The 17671-nt window shown below is 40.0% G+C and overlaps 1 protein-coding gene across 10 annotated transcripts in view; it reads right to left on the bottom strand.

Moving 5' to 3' along the window:
- The window catches only part of TENM3 (teneurin transmembrane protein 3), a 478347-nt gene that overhangs the window by 184935 nt on the left and 275741 nt on the right, over positions 1 to 17671 (bottom strand). Inside the window, exon 1 of one of the 10 annotated variants that reach the window (XM_049792552.1) lies at positions 12436 to 12545. The exons of the other annotated variants lie outside the window; for them this stretch is intronic. Coding sequence (XP_049648509.1) covers positions 12436 to 12490 — 55 coding nt within the window. The 5' untranslated portion in view covers positions 12491 to 12545. Of the gene's footprint in view, positions 1 to 12435; positions 12546 to 17671 lie in introns of those variants that run through there. 10 annotated transcript variants of the gene reach the window in all.

Below are 17671 nucleotides of genomic sequence, written 5' to 3'. Positions count from 1 at the left end.
AACTGTATCTTAGTTCTCAATATTCAAACTAGTCACTCTTTTAGTGTGGTTATTTATATCCGTTAGCTGCATTTTTCTGAGTATTTGCCATTTCAAAAGATCAGGGCCATAGCACAGCAAAGGAAGAGGAAGATGGGGATGGATGCAATGACTGTTGCCATCTTCACCAGCTCCTGATGGCAAGCTGCCCCAGGGACTGGCACACGCCTCGACCTGAGCTCTGTGCGCCTCCCAGCATGGCCCTGCAAGGACCAGCATGCTGTCGGGCAGCCGCCAGAATGAGCAGCGCTACCACCAGAGCCTTCTATGTGAAATAAAACATTGTGCCCTGCTACACTCTGCATTTTCCCAATAAAATAAACCAATAAAATTTCCCATAAAACTAAAGAACCATGTGATGCTTACAAAAGCCTAAGTTTAGCAACAAGAAAGGAGAAAGCAGTCCTGCTAACAAAACATCAAACTTGTTTAACCAGTGAGAAAGTCTTGAACTGCACAGGGTTCAGACACCTGAAGGTAACGCAACTGAATAGGTAGTTTTGTTAGTTCTTCATCGCTCCATTTTCAAAACACCTTCCCTTCCTGCTGCACTTTCAATTTTCATTCCTTGTTGGGGCTTTTTTTCAGTTATATTAAATGTAACTCTTTAACAAAGGAATTTTGGGGAGCAGAGGAATTAGAGAATTACCAGAAAATTATCAACTGTTGTCTCACGCCATACCACTCTCGCAAGCAACAGGACATTTACTGGACATTGATGTCTCATTACATCTAGTATGTAATTTATTTCTCTGCTGGAACAGAACTTATCAGCTTTGCCCATGCGGAGAAAATGTTTCTACCTTAGAAACAAATAGACCACCACAGGCAGGAAGCTGGAAAGCTTAAATGAAAATCCACTGCATGATCACTGAAGTTAGCTCACTACCAAAGCTGCTAAGGCAGCAGTGTTGAAATGGGCCTGAGGTGGCATTTTAGGGCCAGATTTTTGACAAAGCCTAGTCTTGTTGAGGGATGATTTAGAAAACCGAGAACAATAAAAACTGTTGGGTACTGAGAACTCAGAGAAAGCTGGACTCCTTATTTAGGTGTCTCTGGAAATTCAGCATTAAACAAAAACCCCACATCAACAAAGTCCCTTATTTTTTCCTGAATATATAAACAATAATGTTTTAACTGGTGAGAAAATTTAAGCAGTATTTGCAAAGTACTACGGAGTTGCACATTTCTAGTCACTCTCTTCCACCATAAGAAATTACTGTGATCTAAAATATATTTTGACCAGTTATATAAACATCCTACTTGATAGCTTTTAATTTTTTAACATTATATCCGTGTTTATACTTGGCAGGACTGCATTGTGCTCTAACTGTACGTACAACTAAAGACCATAAATTTCAAATACAGTTAGTTATCCATTCAAGTTCAGAATGCAGACTTAACTTTTCTTAAAAAAAATATACAAACCACTCACATTAGCTTAGGTAGGTCAGAAAATGCTGAATGGAGGTAAAAAAATCCCTTTGGCCTCAGACTAAACATGGAAAATTTCAGTCCAAAAGTGCTTTTCATAAAGTTATGAGCTAATGAACAAAAGGGGGTTCTAATAAAGTTTCATGAAATGTTAGCTATAAAATCCAGCAGTAATAACGTAATCTTTATTTCTTTGCCAAGTTGACCACTTCAGAATAGTAAAAAACAAAGTAAACCAAACCACACCGATTACTTCTAAGAGGTTTTATCTCAATGAAAATAGAAAAGGCCCAAAAGACTGGGCCAAAATACATATAAGGAAAATTCCAAAACAGAGAAAATACTTGTTTACGCCTGACTGGAGCCAAGAGTAACAAACGCTCTTTACCAAGCTGCTTCCAGAATCCTTGGGCCTTTGTCCAAGGACAAGGGAAATGCCAACTGGGCCATCCAAATCTGCCAACAGACAGAGGTTATCCATCTCTCTGAAAAGAGATGAAAGGCAATTCTCTTCTGAGTGCTTTGCAAACTCTGAAACAACTGCTCTTCATCTAAACAGTAGGATAGCCAGCAGAAGCTGCACAAGCCTCAGAGTTCCTGAAAAAATTATTAATGTTGTAGCATTATACTTTCAAGATGCACCTCTCGGTACCTGTAAAACCTGCCAGATAAAAGCCAATTACTACACACAAAGCATTTAAAGGCATCAGTCTGGAAGCCCTGCCCTGTAAAACTAAAATTCCCCATATACTTTATTGCACATGCTTTCCAAGATTATCCACTCCCTCACTTCAACCTTCATAAATCTCTACTATCAAAACACCTACCAAAGCACTTACTGATAAGAACAGATATGAACAAATTTCTTATTCAACTGCTTTTTTTCCCCCCTCTGAAAAAGATGCTTTTTAACAGGTTCTTGGCCAAGATTACATTTGTATTCACACAATGCTCCTTTTATAAAAAGAAGTAATGTAACCAATTATGAGAGCAGCCCCTGAAAAAGCCAACTAATGGCTTGACTTTGTCCACATTCATAACAGCACAAAGTAACTAATTTTATATGATGCTTGATAATGCAATACCATGTAAGAAAAAGATTATGCAGGACCACTTACAAGCTAACATATTCATTCTGAAAGGATAAGACCATATAAAATGCAATTTATAAGCACAAAGAGGAATAGAAACAGAGAATTGAAACCGGGTTTACCCATATTTCATTCCTTTTGTACTTTGGCATGTTTATGCCTAACATGCATGCAGTTTTCTGATGCAGTTGCTGTTACTACATGCTACTTGATTTAGCCTCCTACACTCAAAATGCCACGGTATCTACATGAAGAGATAAAGACAAAGGAATAGTCTTAGCTCTCTTGCTCAGTTATCTGAGATGTTTTCTTTTCTTTGTGTTGTTTGTATTTGTTACTTATCTTTGAGGTATCCTAGTAGTCCAAATAATTATTCATTACATGTTTTCTGAAGTGGTTACCATTCGTTATGTGGTTTTCTGAAGCAGTACAAGCTACAAAGTCAATTCTTGGTCAGAATTTTTACATCCACAAGTAGACTAGAAATCAGAGGATACTTCAAAGTCAGATCCTGTCAAATAGAGGAGGGTGTTAATCAATGCAGTTTAATACAAACCCCTCTGTCACACTGCTGTTAAGATTATGTGTGCTGAGGTGAGCAGGCAGCGATATTAAGAACTATACACAAATTTCTTTTGAATAAAAATGATGCATCAGCCCATAACATTCATCAGCCCATGCAAACTCTCAGGAATCCAACTTTCACTGCAAGTGTCTTTTTGGATCTGTTTATTTCAGAAGATGTGGTATGAATGATGGTATAATAAGTTTTACTATGTTTTAGGCATAAATGACTCATGCATCATTCCAACTGAAAGAAAAAATCCTAACATGCAAGTACAATATGTTACTGCAGCTGCTCCATGGGAACAACAACATATCCATTTGGAAGAAAGATACATTTATGAAAATGCCTGATTAGCAGAAAAAGCAGAAAACAATTCTTTATAAACATTAATATACAACTGTTTTATTTGACGTTTTTATGGTTACAGTCTGTTTTCATGGAATCTATTGGATTAAAATGCATCCAGCTCTTCCCCTCCCACCCCAAACTCAGATTAGTCTTCATTGATGTTATCCATTAAAAAAAACCCAAACCAACCCTCTAGTTTTCTATAAACCAGGCTTTGAAGGAGGGGATCCCATGCTAGTTGAATCTAAAGTTGCTGGACAGAGTGCACCAAATTATCTTCTTGCTTCAGGCATCTCCTACCAAGATCCCAGTCTGGGGGCAGAAACACATGTTCCCTCTTCTTTTTGCTTTGCAAAATACACTATTTTTATCTTGAATGCCTCCTATCCCCTGCAAAGGTTATGAATTGAACACTGCAAAGCCAGCAAGCAATGTTCCTCTGAGAATTGCACAACATATATAAAGTCAAGGCAGTGCCACCTACATCATGGCATCTATGACCTCCTAGAGACAAGGCTTCCTGACATCCCAGTCTTCTCTTTTACAGCCAAAGAAACCTCTACCTCCTTCCATATTACCTCTCCTTGCCCTTTTATTTCCATACACCCTTCATATTAATGGACACCTCTTTTATCTTCCCTCGCACCACAATTAAAGAGTTTCATATGCTGCTTCTGCTACAAATTAACTAATGTATTGTAGAAAAGGAAGGGAATTTCCACTAAAAAATTATCAAGACAAGAGTATGTGGGAGTGTTGAATGTAGTAGCACTAGTAAAAACAACTATGCCATTTAATTTAAACCACTGGCATACCAAAATATAGTTAAAAATTATTTACAGCATTTTGTGACATGTACATGGAATAACATAAATACACAAGTAATACTGCTAATGCCATTGTTTCTTTTGATGAAAGCAAACTCAGACATGTTTAAAAAAAATGGGCTAAGTGGATACAGTTGGGCACTTTATGCAGGATCCCCCAACCACTTACCAGAAGGAACTGCAGACTCTTCAACACGAGAAGGGACTTAGAACTACTTTTGCAACCACCTGCTAAGGCATCTCAGATGGCTAACCAAACTTTTGGTCAATGTAAGAGAAACAAACATGCAGAGACAGTGCCTAACCAAAGAAAAGATGCTTGAATGTTTTGCTTAATTCAGGCCAGAGGATTAAGTCTGGGTCTCCCACCTTCCAGGCGAGTGTCCCAGCTAATGAGCCCTCAGCTAATAGCAGAGCAACTTGTTCTCCCTTGCTTTTTTTTTTTTTTTTAATTGAAATCTCTGAAGAACTGTGTTTAGTTCCTCATCAAGATGAATGCCAAGCCTGCTAAATTTTTCATGACACTGAATTCTTGTTCTCCTGCCAGCCCTAGTTATGTGTGAACACTTTAGGCTCCCTCAGGCATTTATTTTACTACAGAGTCCTGAAATACTTAAGTCTATTAAGACCTAAAATAAACACGCAAAAAGGAGGAATCTGCTAGTTGTTCTCCCAGTCTATGTTTTCAGGAGGCAGTGCCTACACCAATGAAGTCTGGAAATTATTCTCAGTGTTGCCGGTGAAATGACAGTGCGTTCGACGATAAATCCATCCAGCCGTGTCGTGTACCACAGAGGGGTTCAGCTCCACACCACGGCGGGAGCAGCACCGTCTGCAGGCTGGGAAGAACCGGCCAAATGGGGTGAGCCTGGGAGAATCAACTGGGCTGCAAGTGCACAGCCAGAGCAGAAGGCATAATGCTTTCCGGAAAAGCTGGATTTACTAAACATGCACACAGTGACTATTCTGCATTTGCATTACCCCTGGGTTTGTGCCCAACTGAGTCCCTGCCTGCTCCCTTACTGCCAGGAAAGGGGGTGTCCTGGGTTCAGGTGGGATAGAGTTAATTTTCACGGGAACCTGGGAGGGGGCACAGCCAGGACAGCTGACCTGAACTAGCCCAGGAGCTATTCCATACCATGTGACATCACACTCAGTATATAAATGGGGAGCGGGCTGGGGGGGGGCCTCGGGGCTTTCGGTGGGAAGTGGCGGAGCGTCGGGTTCCAGGTGGGGAGCAGTTGCACTGTGCATCACTCATTTTGTATATTCTTTTGTCAGTACCATTGTTGTTGTATTTTTTGTATTGCCCCAGTAAATGCTCCTTATCTCTACCCAAGAGGGTTCCATGGTTTTGGTTTGTGGGGGTTTTTTTTTGTTTGTTTGTTTGATTGCTTGTTTTTTTTTGCCTTTTCTCCTTTCTGATTCTCCTTGCCATCCCGCCGGAGGGAGGCAGGGAGGAGTGAGCAAGCGGCTGCATGGTCCTTTGTTACTGGCTGGGCTGAAACCACGACAGGGGGAATCCGAGAGCAGACCACGACTGAAGAGTAATTCACACAGCTTGGCCTTGGTTACCCTCCTCAGCAAAGGCCTTTCTGGAGCAGAAAGCGTGCTGGCTGCAAGCTAGGCTGGCCTGTTGTGCATCGAAGAAGTGGGAGCTTGAGAAAAGAAGGCCCAACACCAAAAGGTTTCAGCCAGCCCTTCAAAAGCAGCAGATGACTGACTGAATCAACCACTGTTTGCAAATCTAGCATCCAGGCTATAAGCTGTGCACCCCTAAACTGCAGAAAGGAGCTGAAAGAACACTCGTAACGAATTCTCTACACAAAATACCTGTATTTAAAGTCATCCACTGAAATATTTTTATGGTCAGTCCCAGTTTACCTATGCATTCTGTAGCTGCTCTCTCCAGAGGAGGTCTGGAAATAGACCAAGCTTCGTTGTTTATCTTGAGGTCTCTTAATTTCCTACAGCAACTCCAACAGCATTTCCACCCACAACATTCCATTATTATTGTTACACGCGTTGTGTCATGCTTAGTTGCTGGCTGGGGTTAAACCACGACAAAAAGGAAGCACAAACGGTCAATTTGTGGCCAGAAAATACCACACCCGATACCAAATCTGAAGTTCAACATTGTTGTTTTAGAGACACTCCAGGCAGGTGTGAAAAAGTACATGTGTGGATGTACACAGTCTTATATGGGAGATGCTATGTACTAAGATGGCAATGTGGACATCCAACTCAGCTGTCATGACTTGTTGGTATGCACAAGCCCACAGCTCATGCCTATCCTTGCATATCTTCAGAAATCTTCCAAGGAGCAGACCATCTTCTACATAATGCCTCTTATCCTTACCTAAACTCCCACTTTGCCTTTTTTTTTTTTTTTTGTTTAAAAAAGTAGTTTCTGTGTCTTCTTCCATGTCTATTTTATGTTTGAAACAAATTTTCAAAATCCTCTTATTAAACACTTTCTCTCCTACAGTTTCCAAATTACTATTATATAGATGTTAGTCCTCAGGAGACCAATGCTCAAGGTCCCTGTAATGAACTGGATTTAACATGGGTGTAATACGTCTCTATAATCCTAGCAGGTGATCCTCATTGAAAGTACAACCCAAGACAAAAGGCCTCAAAGTTTTCTGCCATTCAGACCTGTGAGGGATTTTTTTCCTCAATACCAAATCTGACAGCTGGATCTTGCCAACGTCCAAGCAAATTGGAGCACTGATATCCAACTTGTTCCTTACCCTATTTCTGCCACTCCCAAGATATTTTGCCAACGAGATCTTTCTAAAGGCAAAACCCAGAAGATTCCTCTACAAATTATGAATACAGTGGGGAGGGATGTGGGGAAGCCTTCCCCTAAAGTGCACGTATTTATCATTAAAAAAGTGGGGTTGGAATAGAACTTGACAATTCTTTTACACTGTATTTCCTTATGTTGGTGAAGAATTATGAGGATACTTCAGTTTCCTGGTGTGTCTGCAGTAACTGAAAAAACCCAAACGACCAGGAATGAAATCACTACCAACCTCCCTATATAAGCAGTGCCCTGGACTGTAGGTAAATTTCCATTTAATCTTTGCCTGCCAAACCATTTAAGTTAAATGCGTTTCATGTTAGTTTCATGTATTATTTGTAATTCGTTTTATGTCATTACTTGGTCATTTTTGCCCTGTTTTTCTCTCTTCACCTTTTCTACCTTCACCTTGACCAACTGAAAACTTACCAATACAGAAATTGTTTCTTCCTATAATTAGCAAAGTCCTTAAGCATAACTGGAAAAATGTTGTAATCCCAGTTACAATTGTATTCTTTTCTCATGCCTTCAATACGAGCATGATGGAGTATCAGACTGAGTGGCATGTCTGTGATGAATCATACCTTATGCCCCTGAACGCCCATGGCAGAAGAAAAAGAGAATCAGTCATTTCTCCCACTGAGAGCTGACAGGACATGAAATACAGAGCAAAGTGAAGTTGGAGGATCAGAGCTGCCAGTTTTTATGTCACGTGGGACCCTATAAAGGGCCACAAAGCCCACTTCCTTAAGATAAAAACACAAGAACAGACAATCTTTTGCTCTGCCTCCACCCTGAGTGGGAGGGAGCTTTCTTCAGCTGAGCTTTGCAGTAAAATTGTGGCTATGTTTTTGTAGACACCTGAGGAGCCTTATTGCTTTTTGCTTCCAAGCAGCAAAAGGACCTGCTGTCAAGCATATCACTCAATGTCCTTTTGCTTTGGGGGGTGGGAACCCCACATCAGGGAGTTAAAAAAAGCTCAAAAACCTGAAGGATTCAAAATTTAAGCCCAGTGTGACTAAAAAACAGTTCTGAATCCATAAAATCTGAATATACAATACAAACATCGACACAGCGTTGTCCAAAGAAATGGCAGATTGTGACCCCAAACTTCTTCAGTCTTTTTTTTTTTTTAAAAAAAACAAACCCACAACTTGTAACTTTGCTCAGCTTTGCACAAGAGATGTGTAATGAGGAATGCCAGAGGAATATTCCCCTAAACTGAAGCATCACAAAAGCTTCACTCAGAAACCAGGCATGGCGCTGGTGCACATTTGTTATCCACGAGCTAAAATTTGACTGATGTAATTTAAGACTGATAATTACTGATGGAGGCCATATACATTTTTATTAAAAGGAAACTCTAATTAAAAATACTGCTTCCATCTGACTTTTTCTAGAGTACCATGGTTTCAAATAACATCCCAGATTTAAATAACTGATATAACCACTCTATGTTTTTTCAGGATTTTTGAAGTCTTATTCTCTGTAAATGAAATCTTGCCCTTTCTTCAGCTGTTTGCATTACTCTCTCAAACACGAATAAAGGAAATGAAAATATACAAAATCAAACAAAACAGAACAGAATAGTGTATTACTAAAACTTGCAGATAATGATAGAAGCAAGAGTCACAATTTTTCAATCCAGTTTTTAACACCTGATCTGATTTTAATTTATGACTATTATTATGTTGGTGGGTACAAGGAACTCTGTTGTGCTGGGTGTTACAGAAGTGTATAACAAAACCACCCGAGTCCTTTCTCTGTATGAAGTAACAAATAGCTGGCACCAGACAGCATTCATCCCAGAGTGAAAATTCAAAGGTAGAATAGCTGAATTACTAATGATGATGTGTCATCCCTCTCCCCAGTGCCTTGCTACTTGAGGTCTCCAATGTGGCTAATGTGCTGCCAACTTCTAACACAGGTTCCAGAAAAGCTCCAGGAAATGGCAATCTGCAAGCCTGATGTCTATATGCTAGTTAAGTTAACAGAACCTATAATAACAAACAGACTAAGTAGGCACATGTCTGAGAAGAGTCAAATTTCAGTTTTCATAAAACAAAGTCCTGTCTTACAAAATTAACCCAATTCTTTGAATAGCTCAAACACCCATGTGAAACCAGTGATCCAGTCAACGCAGTCTACATGGATTTCCAAAAAGGCTTTTAACATGTATTTCACCAAAGCTTTTAAAGAAACTAAGCACCCATGGCAAAATATAGGTCTCTGCACAGAAACGTAACTGATTAAAAGACATAACCAGAAATTAGTGGTAAATGGTCAGGCCTGCATAGTGGAGGAAGCCTACTAGTGGAGTCCCACAGGGATCTGCACTGAGACCTGCTCCTCTTTCCATACCTGTAATTGACCTGGAAAGGTAGCTGAGCACTGAAGCAACCAAGTTTGCAGATGATACAAACTTAGGCAGGGCAGTAAGGTTGAGGGCAGTCAGTGAAGAATCACAGGACCTTATGAAATTGAGTGACTAGACAATGAAATGGTAAATTAAATTCAGTGTGGATAAGTGTAGAGTGATGCACATAGGAAAACATAACCTTAACTTCACATGTGCAGTGATGGGCTCTGAGCTGAACATCACCACTCAGGAGTGAGACCTTGGGGTTACAATAAATAGTGCCATCAAAATGTCAGCTCAGTGCTCAGCTGCCAAAAGAAAGCAGCCCAAATAGTAGGTATTGTTAGGAACTGAACAGGAAACAAAACCAGAACACAATTACGCCACTTTGTAATGCCACCCAGTTCATACACTGTCTCTGCTTCCAGTAGGGAGGAGTTTAGGGGACATGCTTCATCACCGAGTATTTTGTGTTTACTTTTACAAAAGTAGGAGCAAAACAGAAAGAAGCTTAATGCAGAAGAGTGACATATAATTAGGGGGACAGAGACAGCAGTTTTAACACTGTCTGCATCTCAGTTTCATAACAATTTTCCCTGAGACTATCCAAAATTCAAGGAGACAGCACCTTCTAGATACTTGCTGATAAACCATTCAAAAAAGAGGTTGACAACTTACGTACCATGAATAAGCTCTATTAAAAAGCATTACTGTGTATCAATAGCTACTGCTAAATGCTAAATGCACAAGCTTTCCTAGTATTTGAAACAGGGAAAAGACAAGTTTGAAGATTTACTTTCACTCTAGCAGTATACAGCCAGCCAGCCAGCTTTGCTGTGCCATTTTGAAGTGACTAAATATTTTAAGTCTTAAGGGTAAACACAAGTGCCCACAAAAGGGTGAGTAGAAATAAATGAATCTAAAAATCTCAAAGTCTTGCCTTTCTCACTGCTCTCTTTTCCTTGTTTTCTTTCTTGTTGGCTAGCCTGCTCAAGGTGCCACTGTAATCAGACTCTTCGGTGCTTGAACAACACACCAATATTTTTACCCACTGAGGTTCTCTAACAGGGAACAACTAAATTAAGTCTAGGCCTTCATATTTCTAGCTAATCTCTACACAACCCTACTAAAACATCTCCTTGCTTTTATGAGAAAGGATTTGCCTGTCTCCTAACGGACTGATACTACTCATATCTGTCTATTTGCATGTCTATTTGTCTATCAATAGTGGCTACACGTAGTGTACTCTTCTTACTTCCTTGCATAAAATACTGTCTATTCACTTCATATATGCACATGCATGTATGTAAGAGAAATACACTACTACCACAATCTATAAAGTAGCTTTGCCTATCGTACAATAAATACAGAAAGGTAGGAAGTATTTTGGAAGAAAAAACAGAATTGTGATGAATAATTATTCTTTAAACTCATAAATGTATCAAATATGAACATAAGTGTTTTTCAACAAGAAATAAATCTATGCAGTGTATTTCATTAGTTCAAACTGTTAGCTCAGAGTTCCTACAGGAGAGTATGGATGGACTAATAACACATGTTCTAAAATAGACCAAGTTGCAAATTATTTTTTGCCATTGTTCTAGCCTTACATGTCATTAAAAAAAATCACTTAAGAGTTATTTCAATTCCAATGTTATAATATTCCATTATGTAATAAGGTTTTTTTCCCCTATTCTCTTCCTATTGCCATAATTCTCTACCATTGAACTGTAATTGAAGTTTCTTTCTTTTTTGAAGACACACTTTTCAATTTGTCCTGTCCAAGCACGTTTTTATGACAGGTCATGAAGGACACTCAGCAGGAAGCGCTCTGGGAAAATAAGTAGTCCTGACTAACAAAAAAGCTTCTACAGGGAATAAACGGCATGATTTTAATTAAAGTAGAATAAAGAAAGCAAAGTAAATATTAGCTGGTAGCAACGCACTAAAAATTTCAGTCACTGCAAGTAAGTGGAAGTCAATCAAACTTCTCAGAGAAATGCCTTCAGTGTTCTTAAAGCAATGCACAGAATTGGTGAAGCTGTTACAGACACAAGGCAGGCACATCAACTCACTAACAAAAGCTCTGCGTCCTTCTATCGGACAAGACGACTTGCATTTCAGCACAACTACAGTTACTTTCCTTGACTGGAGAAAACCAAACAAAAATCAGGTGAGCTGATTCTTCCCTTTCTTTATTCTGCAGTTCACCACAAATTAAGTCATTATCTGTCTCCTGAAGTGAGAGAAGAAATATTAATCACAGAAACCCTTGGCCCACTGGATAAATCGTTCCCTTGACCCTGTGCTGTTTTCAACAGGCAGGGCTAAGTTGCTGCAGCTACAGCAGCTGCCTTTGAGCACTGGCAGTAGCACTAGGCAGCTACAAATCACTGGTGCAGAGCAGGTGAAGTGCGAAACAGCAGCCAGTCCCTTTAGAAGTCCTGATGCACCCTGAAACTTTAATTCTGTCAAGCAGTTAGAAAACGCTGAATAAATGAAGTTTTTCCAAAAGCCATTCTAACTGAGCTCTTCATTACAGATCTAATTACAAGCTATCTTTATAACGTACACCTGACGACACTGCGTAAAGCACTTCACTTTAAAGGTCAGCAGAACTAAAAGAACAATTTTTCTATTTATAGTAAAGGATGAACTTTTCTTATTTGGCTGTTTAAGCAGCCAACCCTTGAGTTTAATGTAATTAGGGAGGGGATATTCAATTTACAGTATCCGCAAGTAATGATAATTACACTGGTTCAAAAAAGCTGTTGGTAAGCATAAGAAACCTTTGTAATTACATCCCGTTTCCAAAATTACTTGAGTGCCGTGAACTCAAAGCATTTCAGCAAATGAAGGCCAAGGCACATAAAAGGAGAGCTACGGCACTTTAAAAGCTGCACTGTTTAACATAATGAGCCACCCAACCGGAGGGAGACTGCAAAACGTGCTCCATAACTCACCCCGACAGCCCATGCCATCTCCTTCCTGCTCACAAACATCCATTAAGAAAAACATAAGCCGGCTCCCTCGTCACCTCCTTCCCATCCTCCGCCGGCATCGCTCCGCTCCCCTTGCAGAGCAGACCTGGGAGCCAGCCCACGTAACTCTGCCAGGCTTTGGGAGCCTGCCTCAAGCTCCGGCTGCCGATCTTGTCGTGTTCAGGAGAGCGCTAGCGCTGTGAGCAGGGAAACGTTGTTGGGTCCCCCCCGCTGCTGGCCCCACGCGTGCAGCAGATTAGCTAGATCAGCAATCTGCCAAGATCAAGGTGAAAAATAAACAAATAACCACGTTCACAGCAGTGGCGATCGCTCTCCGGAAAATTATTCAGGCATTATGAGGGAGACGGTATTAAACGCTGCCACTTGCAGCTTCACGGCTCTCTGCGTATTCACATCAGCCTGGGATGAGCACTTAAGGAGTATCATCGGAGAGCTTGCCCAGCTGAGCATCTTCCATTAAGTTTTTCTCTTAAAAGGAGATAGCAGGAACCTCTCTGCCTGATAGGCAAAAGGCCTGTCATAATTCATTAATAACACAGCCTTGCTCAGGTTTCCTTCAACAAAATCAGGCAGGCAGCCTATGAAGAAAATGCTGAGTGAACAACAGCTTCTCCAGAGACAATGCAATAAACTTGCCACTCCTTGGGATCATTTGGTGTCTGAGACAAGGATGACCAACGTTATTTGACAAGACCTGTCAGAGTCCCTTAAGGGTCCTAGCGAAGAAACCCACAATATAAACAGTAATTCCTCAGCAGGATGTGATTCGCTGCCTGGAAGTGAAAACTTCATGTTTTAGCTGCAGAGATAAATGTACCAGTCTGCTTTTGCTATGTCCAGGGCAAAACTGGGAATTTACTCTGATGAACCATTTGCGTCCAAAGGGAAAAAAGCTAGAAGAGGTGAGGTAAAAAACAACAACTACAACATCAGATTATTGCAACTGATCTGGACTATCACAACTCTTCCGTCAGATTTTAAACTCATCTGAAGCTTCATTTCCTTTTAAGTAGGAAAAATAGAAAATAGAAGTGAAGTTATCTTTTAGGTAAGGAAACAAGCTCAGGCTAACTGTCAAGATAAAGTCATTAGGATAGCATCAAAGTAGGGAGGGCAGAACATGCCTTTTTTCCCTTATTTTTTTCGTCTAGTGTGCATCCGTTCATACAGAGCTAAAATGCACCTGTTATGTTTAATTGAGTCTTACATACTTCCTCCTAGGAGATCTGTTCATCATGAAGAAAGGTACTCTTATTGGCATTTGATCCACTAGCATTTCATATATACAACATTGCTTGAAGTGAAAAAATAAATCTAGTAATATAGTAAGTACCCACCAGTTCAGTGTACAGCATTTGTTACGATCCAAAGTTTAAACAGTCTTCAGCATAAATACTAGTACTACAAATTTTATATTTACTATGACAGGGTTTCCAGGCTTGCATTCGATTTTTAAAAGATGCTTTATCATCATGTAACAGAAGTAGTCCAAATACAAAAATTAATTTTGTACAATTAGAAAAAGCAACAAATGTACTGAAGATGGGTAATTACTGATTTTTAGAACATCTGTGTCACAAAAATCATCTTTTGCACTAAAGGAGATTTAGGTATTTTGCAAACAGCATAATATTATCGCTTCCCTAAGCTGCTCTGTGTTTCACTTAGGCACGATAATTTATTTTGAATGTAATATCTGTCTTTAAAACTATGGTCTATGAACATTATTAGAAACAGCACTATTAGCATGTCTAGAGATCGCTGTATTCCAGCAGAATGCAACTGATTGAACAGAAATCAATAAAGGTATTTAATGACCTCACGAGAAAAATAAGTGACCCTCACACCCTTAATGGATTAATGTCACTTATGTGCAACACATCGCATAATGCTGACACAGAGCCACTCAAAGCAGTGTCACTTTTCATATGAGTGCGTTAAAACCTTATCAAAGGGAAATTGTGTTTTAATGCTATTTCAGATGTCATTTTTGAGAGGATTTTTACAATCCCATTTCATAAAGCAGAAAGCATGATCTGAATTGTTACAAGTAGCTTTTGTCACTGGTACATGTACTAGGTCACCCTCTGAAGCTGGCTGGTGAATTGAAATCCTGAACACAGGAGGATAACACTTTGAAATATTACTCAAACAACTTGTTTACTGTTGGCTTTTGTCTCTGAATACACCTTTATCTATGTATCTGAATCTTTAATTAATTACCAGCAGCATGCTTTGCTAGGGAAGGGAAACGACTCACAGTCAGTCCTACAGCATGAGCACAGCTCCCCAGTACGCTACCTGAGAATCAAAATGGGAGGAGGGAGATAATCTAAATGACAGAGTACTATGTCATTAAATGAATGCTTGCCTCTAAGCCACCGAGACTATGACCAGACACCTTAATATGGGTATCCATCTGCTCATCTTCAATACGCTGCTTTTGTATCCCATTTTACGTCTATTCACTGAAAAGCAACTGTGGGTCACAGCAAACTGTTCCATGCTCTCATTCCTTTATTTTCACTTGAATAGACTAAATTCAGAAATATGCAGTATCTACTAGGTATCTCTTTAGTGACATGAAGGCTCCTTTTTGGAAAAGGAGCAAGTCAAATTCAAGATGTCAGCATGCATTGTCTAAGCAGGTTTTGCCATCACCAGGCTGCATTTACAATTCTATTGGAGTAAACCCAAAGGTAACTGAGGGGTGCTGATGTTCGACTTTCTTGTTCTATTTGCCATATTATCTACCATAATTTTATGCTCAACATGAAGAAACATGAAAGAACATAAAAAAAATGAAATCTTTTTCCTAAAGATAATTTGGTCCCAGCTTTCATATGCAGCTCTCACCTGAAGAAACAGGAAAAAACCCCTGCATTCAGATAAAACAAGGAAGCAAATGCAAAAGCTTTTTCTGACTGGAACATTTCCTTATTCCTCCCTGAAGGATATGAAAACTCCTCCAGTAAATGTAGCATCATAATTGGCTATAATTGACTCCATCCTTCAATTTTTATGGCAATCTATAAAATATGGATTGTTTTGTCAACTGGGAGACAATTTTGTGACACCACACTGTTTATCTCGTTACAGTGATCTCAGCTGCACTTGATATCATTTGTTACCCCTCAGACTAACTTGTATGTGCTGTAATCCTGGACCTCTCTACATTAAATCCACTGCACACTAGTTAGCTATAATATGAAACATTTTAAGCACTACCAAAAGGAATTACTTGCTGAAGATCATCGTAATAGGGTATAAGAGTAACACTGATATGGTAGCAGGTGAAGGACAGCCATCGTATTCAGGCAAGCAAGCTCTGTTCCAATACATCAGTGTACTTCACACTATACTGTTGTTAGTCCACCTCACAACTTACTCCATGTGAATCAGAAGGGATGGGGACAAAAAATAATTAAAGGTTTAACTGCTTTGCTGCTGTTTTTCTATTACACCTGCTGTTCTACTGCATTTGCAACATCTTAATGCAAACTGGTAACACTCTGGCAGCACAGACTTTTACCACCTCGTGTTAGTTTTGCAGCGGTCTCTTTAGTCACAAAAATGAATGCTGAATGGGAATGACTGCATCTGGCCACTTCTATTAGCTGAATAAATGCAAACACCTCACAAAGATATTGGCTTCACAGTCAGAATGACAGAATTGGGTTCTCTTTCTTTCCCTATGTTTTCCAATAATTATTTTTATTTATACATCTCTCTTTATGTGCTGCAACACTTCAGTTGAAAACTAAGGTAAGTAGAAGGAAGATAAAAACTAAAACCTAAAAAAAAATAAATCCAAGTACCGATAGCCACAAAACTGCAGTAAATGATTGATAGAAACACTGATGTAATCCTGTCCGTAGCAACAGTTTAATTATGAGCATCTTGGCAGTAAGCCTGCTCTATGTGTTGATTTTCCCCAGCAGAGAATGCCATACAATCCATCTTGTGTTACGTGCTACATGACTACATGGAGAGGCCAATCAAAGGGTAACAAGGAACAGAAAAGTTGTAGTAAATTACTGGGGGGATACAGGAATGAGTACGTTGGCCATAAGTAATTTCACTGCTGAGGATAAGCAAGCCTGAGAAAAAGGAGAGGTAAAAAAAAATACGAGGCGGGTGATACCCACAACAAAGTAGTACTACGGTCCTTAATTGCAGTGATTACAGCATACAACATGAATGCTCCTCTCTGATGAATGGCATGAATTCCTGGTACCCATCTTAGAGTGCCCCTCTCAAATGCTAGTTCCCAGGATCACAACGGTGTCGTCACCAGCACTGATGGGATCAGAGGAGGACCCTGCAACGCCAGGCGAGCAGGTCTCCCACCAGGGGCACAAGGCTCACGCACTGCGGCTACATTACACGCTGTAAAGCCAACAGAAGCGGATCTGCTGTGCGGAGCAGCTGCTGCCGAGAACCCGATAGCCACGTGATTCGTATTTTAAGGGTTTCGCTTCGGGCTAGTTCCAGCATAGTCCTGTGGGCAGGAGCACGTGCGCAGCCGAGGTCGGGAAGAGCCCTTCTGGAACGCGTTTTCCAGCTTAGCGCTGCCCAGCCGGCATCAGAGCGTGTGCTCTGACACCGCTCCGTGAGACAAATCGAAGTATGGCAAGCTAGGAGATCTGCTAGCCATACTCCCGACCCACACGGAAACACATATATAGCAGGCACATCATAGGGGAGGTATAACATCATCACTGAGGTGCAAAGTTCACTCCAGCAAACTAGAGGGCAAGGAAGCAATTGGTGGCAACTTTGTAATAAGGGTGTAAGGGGCAGGGGCCTGAAGAGGAAAAGGCAGCACTTCAGGCTTAGCAGGTTTTTAATAAATGGTGAAATCTGACTGTGACTGTTTCTCAATACACTTGCAAGTAATTTCCAGACAGAAACAAAAAAATATAATAGAATCATATTTTATAATTAACCTTACTTCCAATTTCTATGTTGGAAAGTGTTAAAAAAAATCCACAACCAAGTTATGATGCAATGAATGAACTCTATTCAACAAAATGAATACAACAACATATTTCAGTCTATATGCAACTGCAATCTACAGTGTTTATTTACACAAAAATGTCCCTTAAATTCCAGACCTATTTTTTTAAGCAACATCTAGGAAAAATCTGTCTGAAATATTGAAGCAGCAGTTTAAGAGTATACTATCTGCTCTTTA

Source organism: Accipiter gentilis, chromosome 3, assembly GCF_929443795.1.
Source record: "Accipiter gentilis chromosome 3, bAccGen1.1, whole genome shotgun sequence".
NCBI lineage: Eukaryota > Metazoa > Chordata > Aves > Accipitriformes > Accipitridae > Astur > Astur gentilis.
This window is presented reverse-complemented; position numbering and strand designations above follow the sequence as displayed.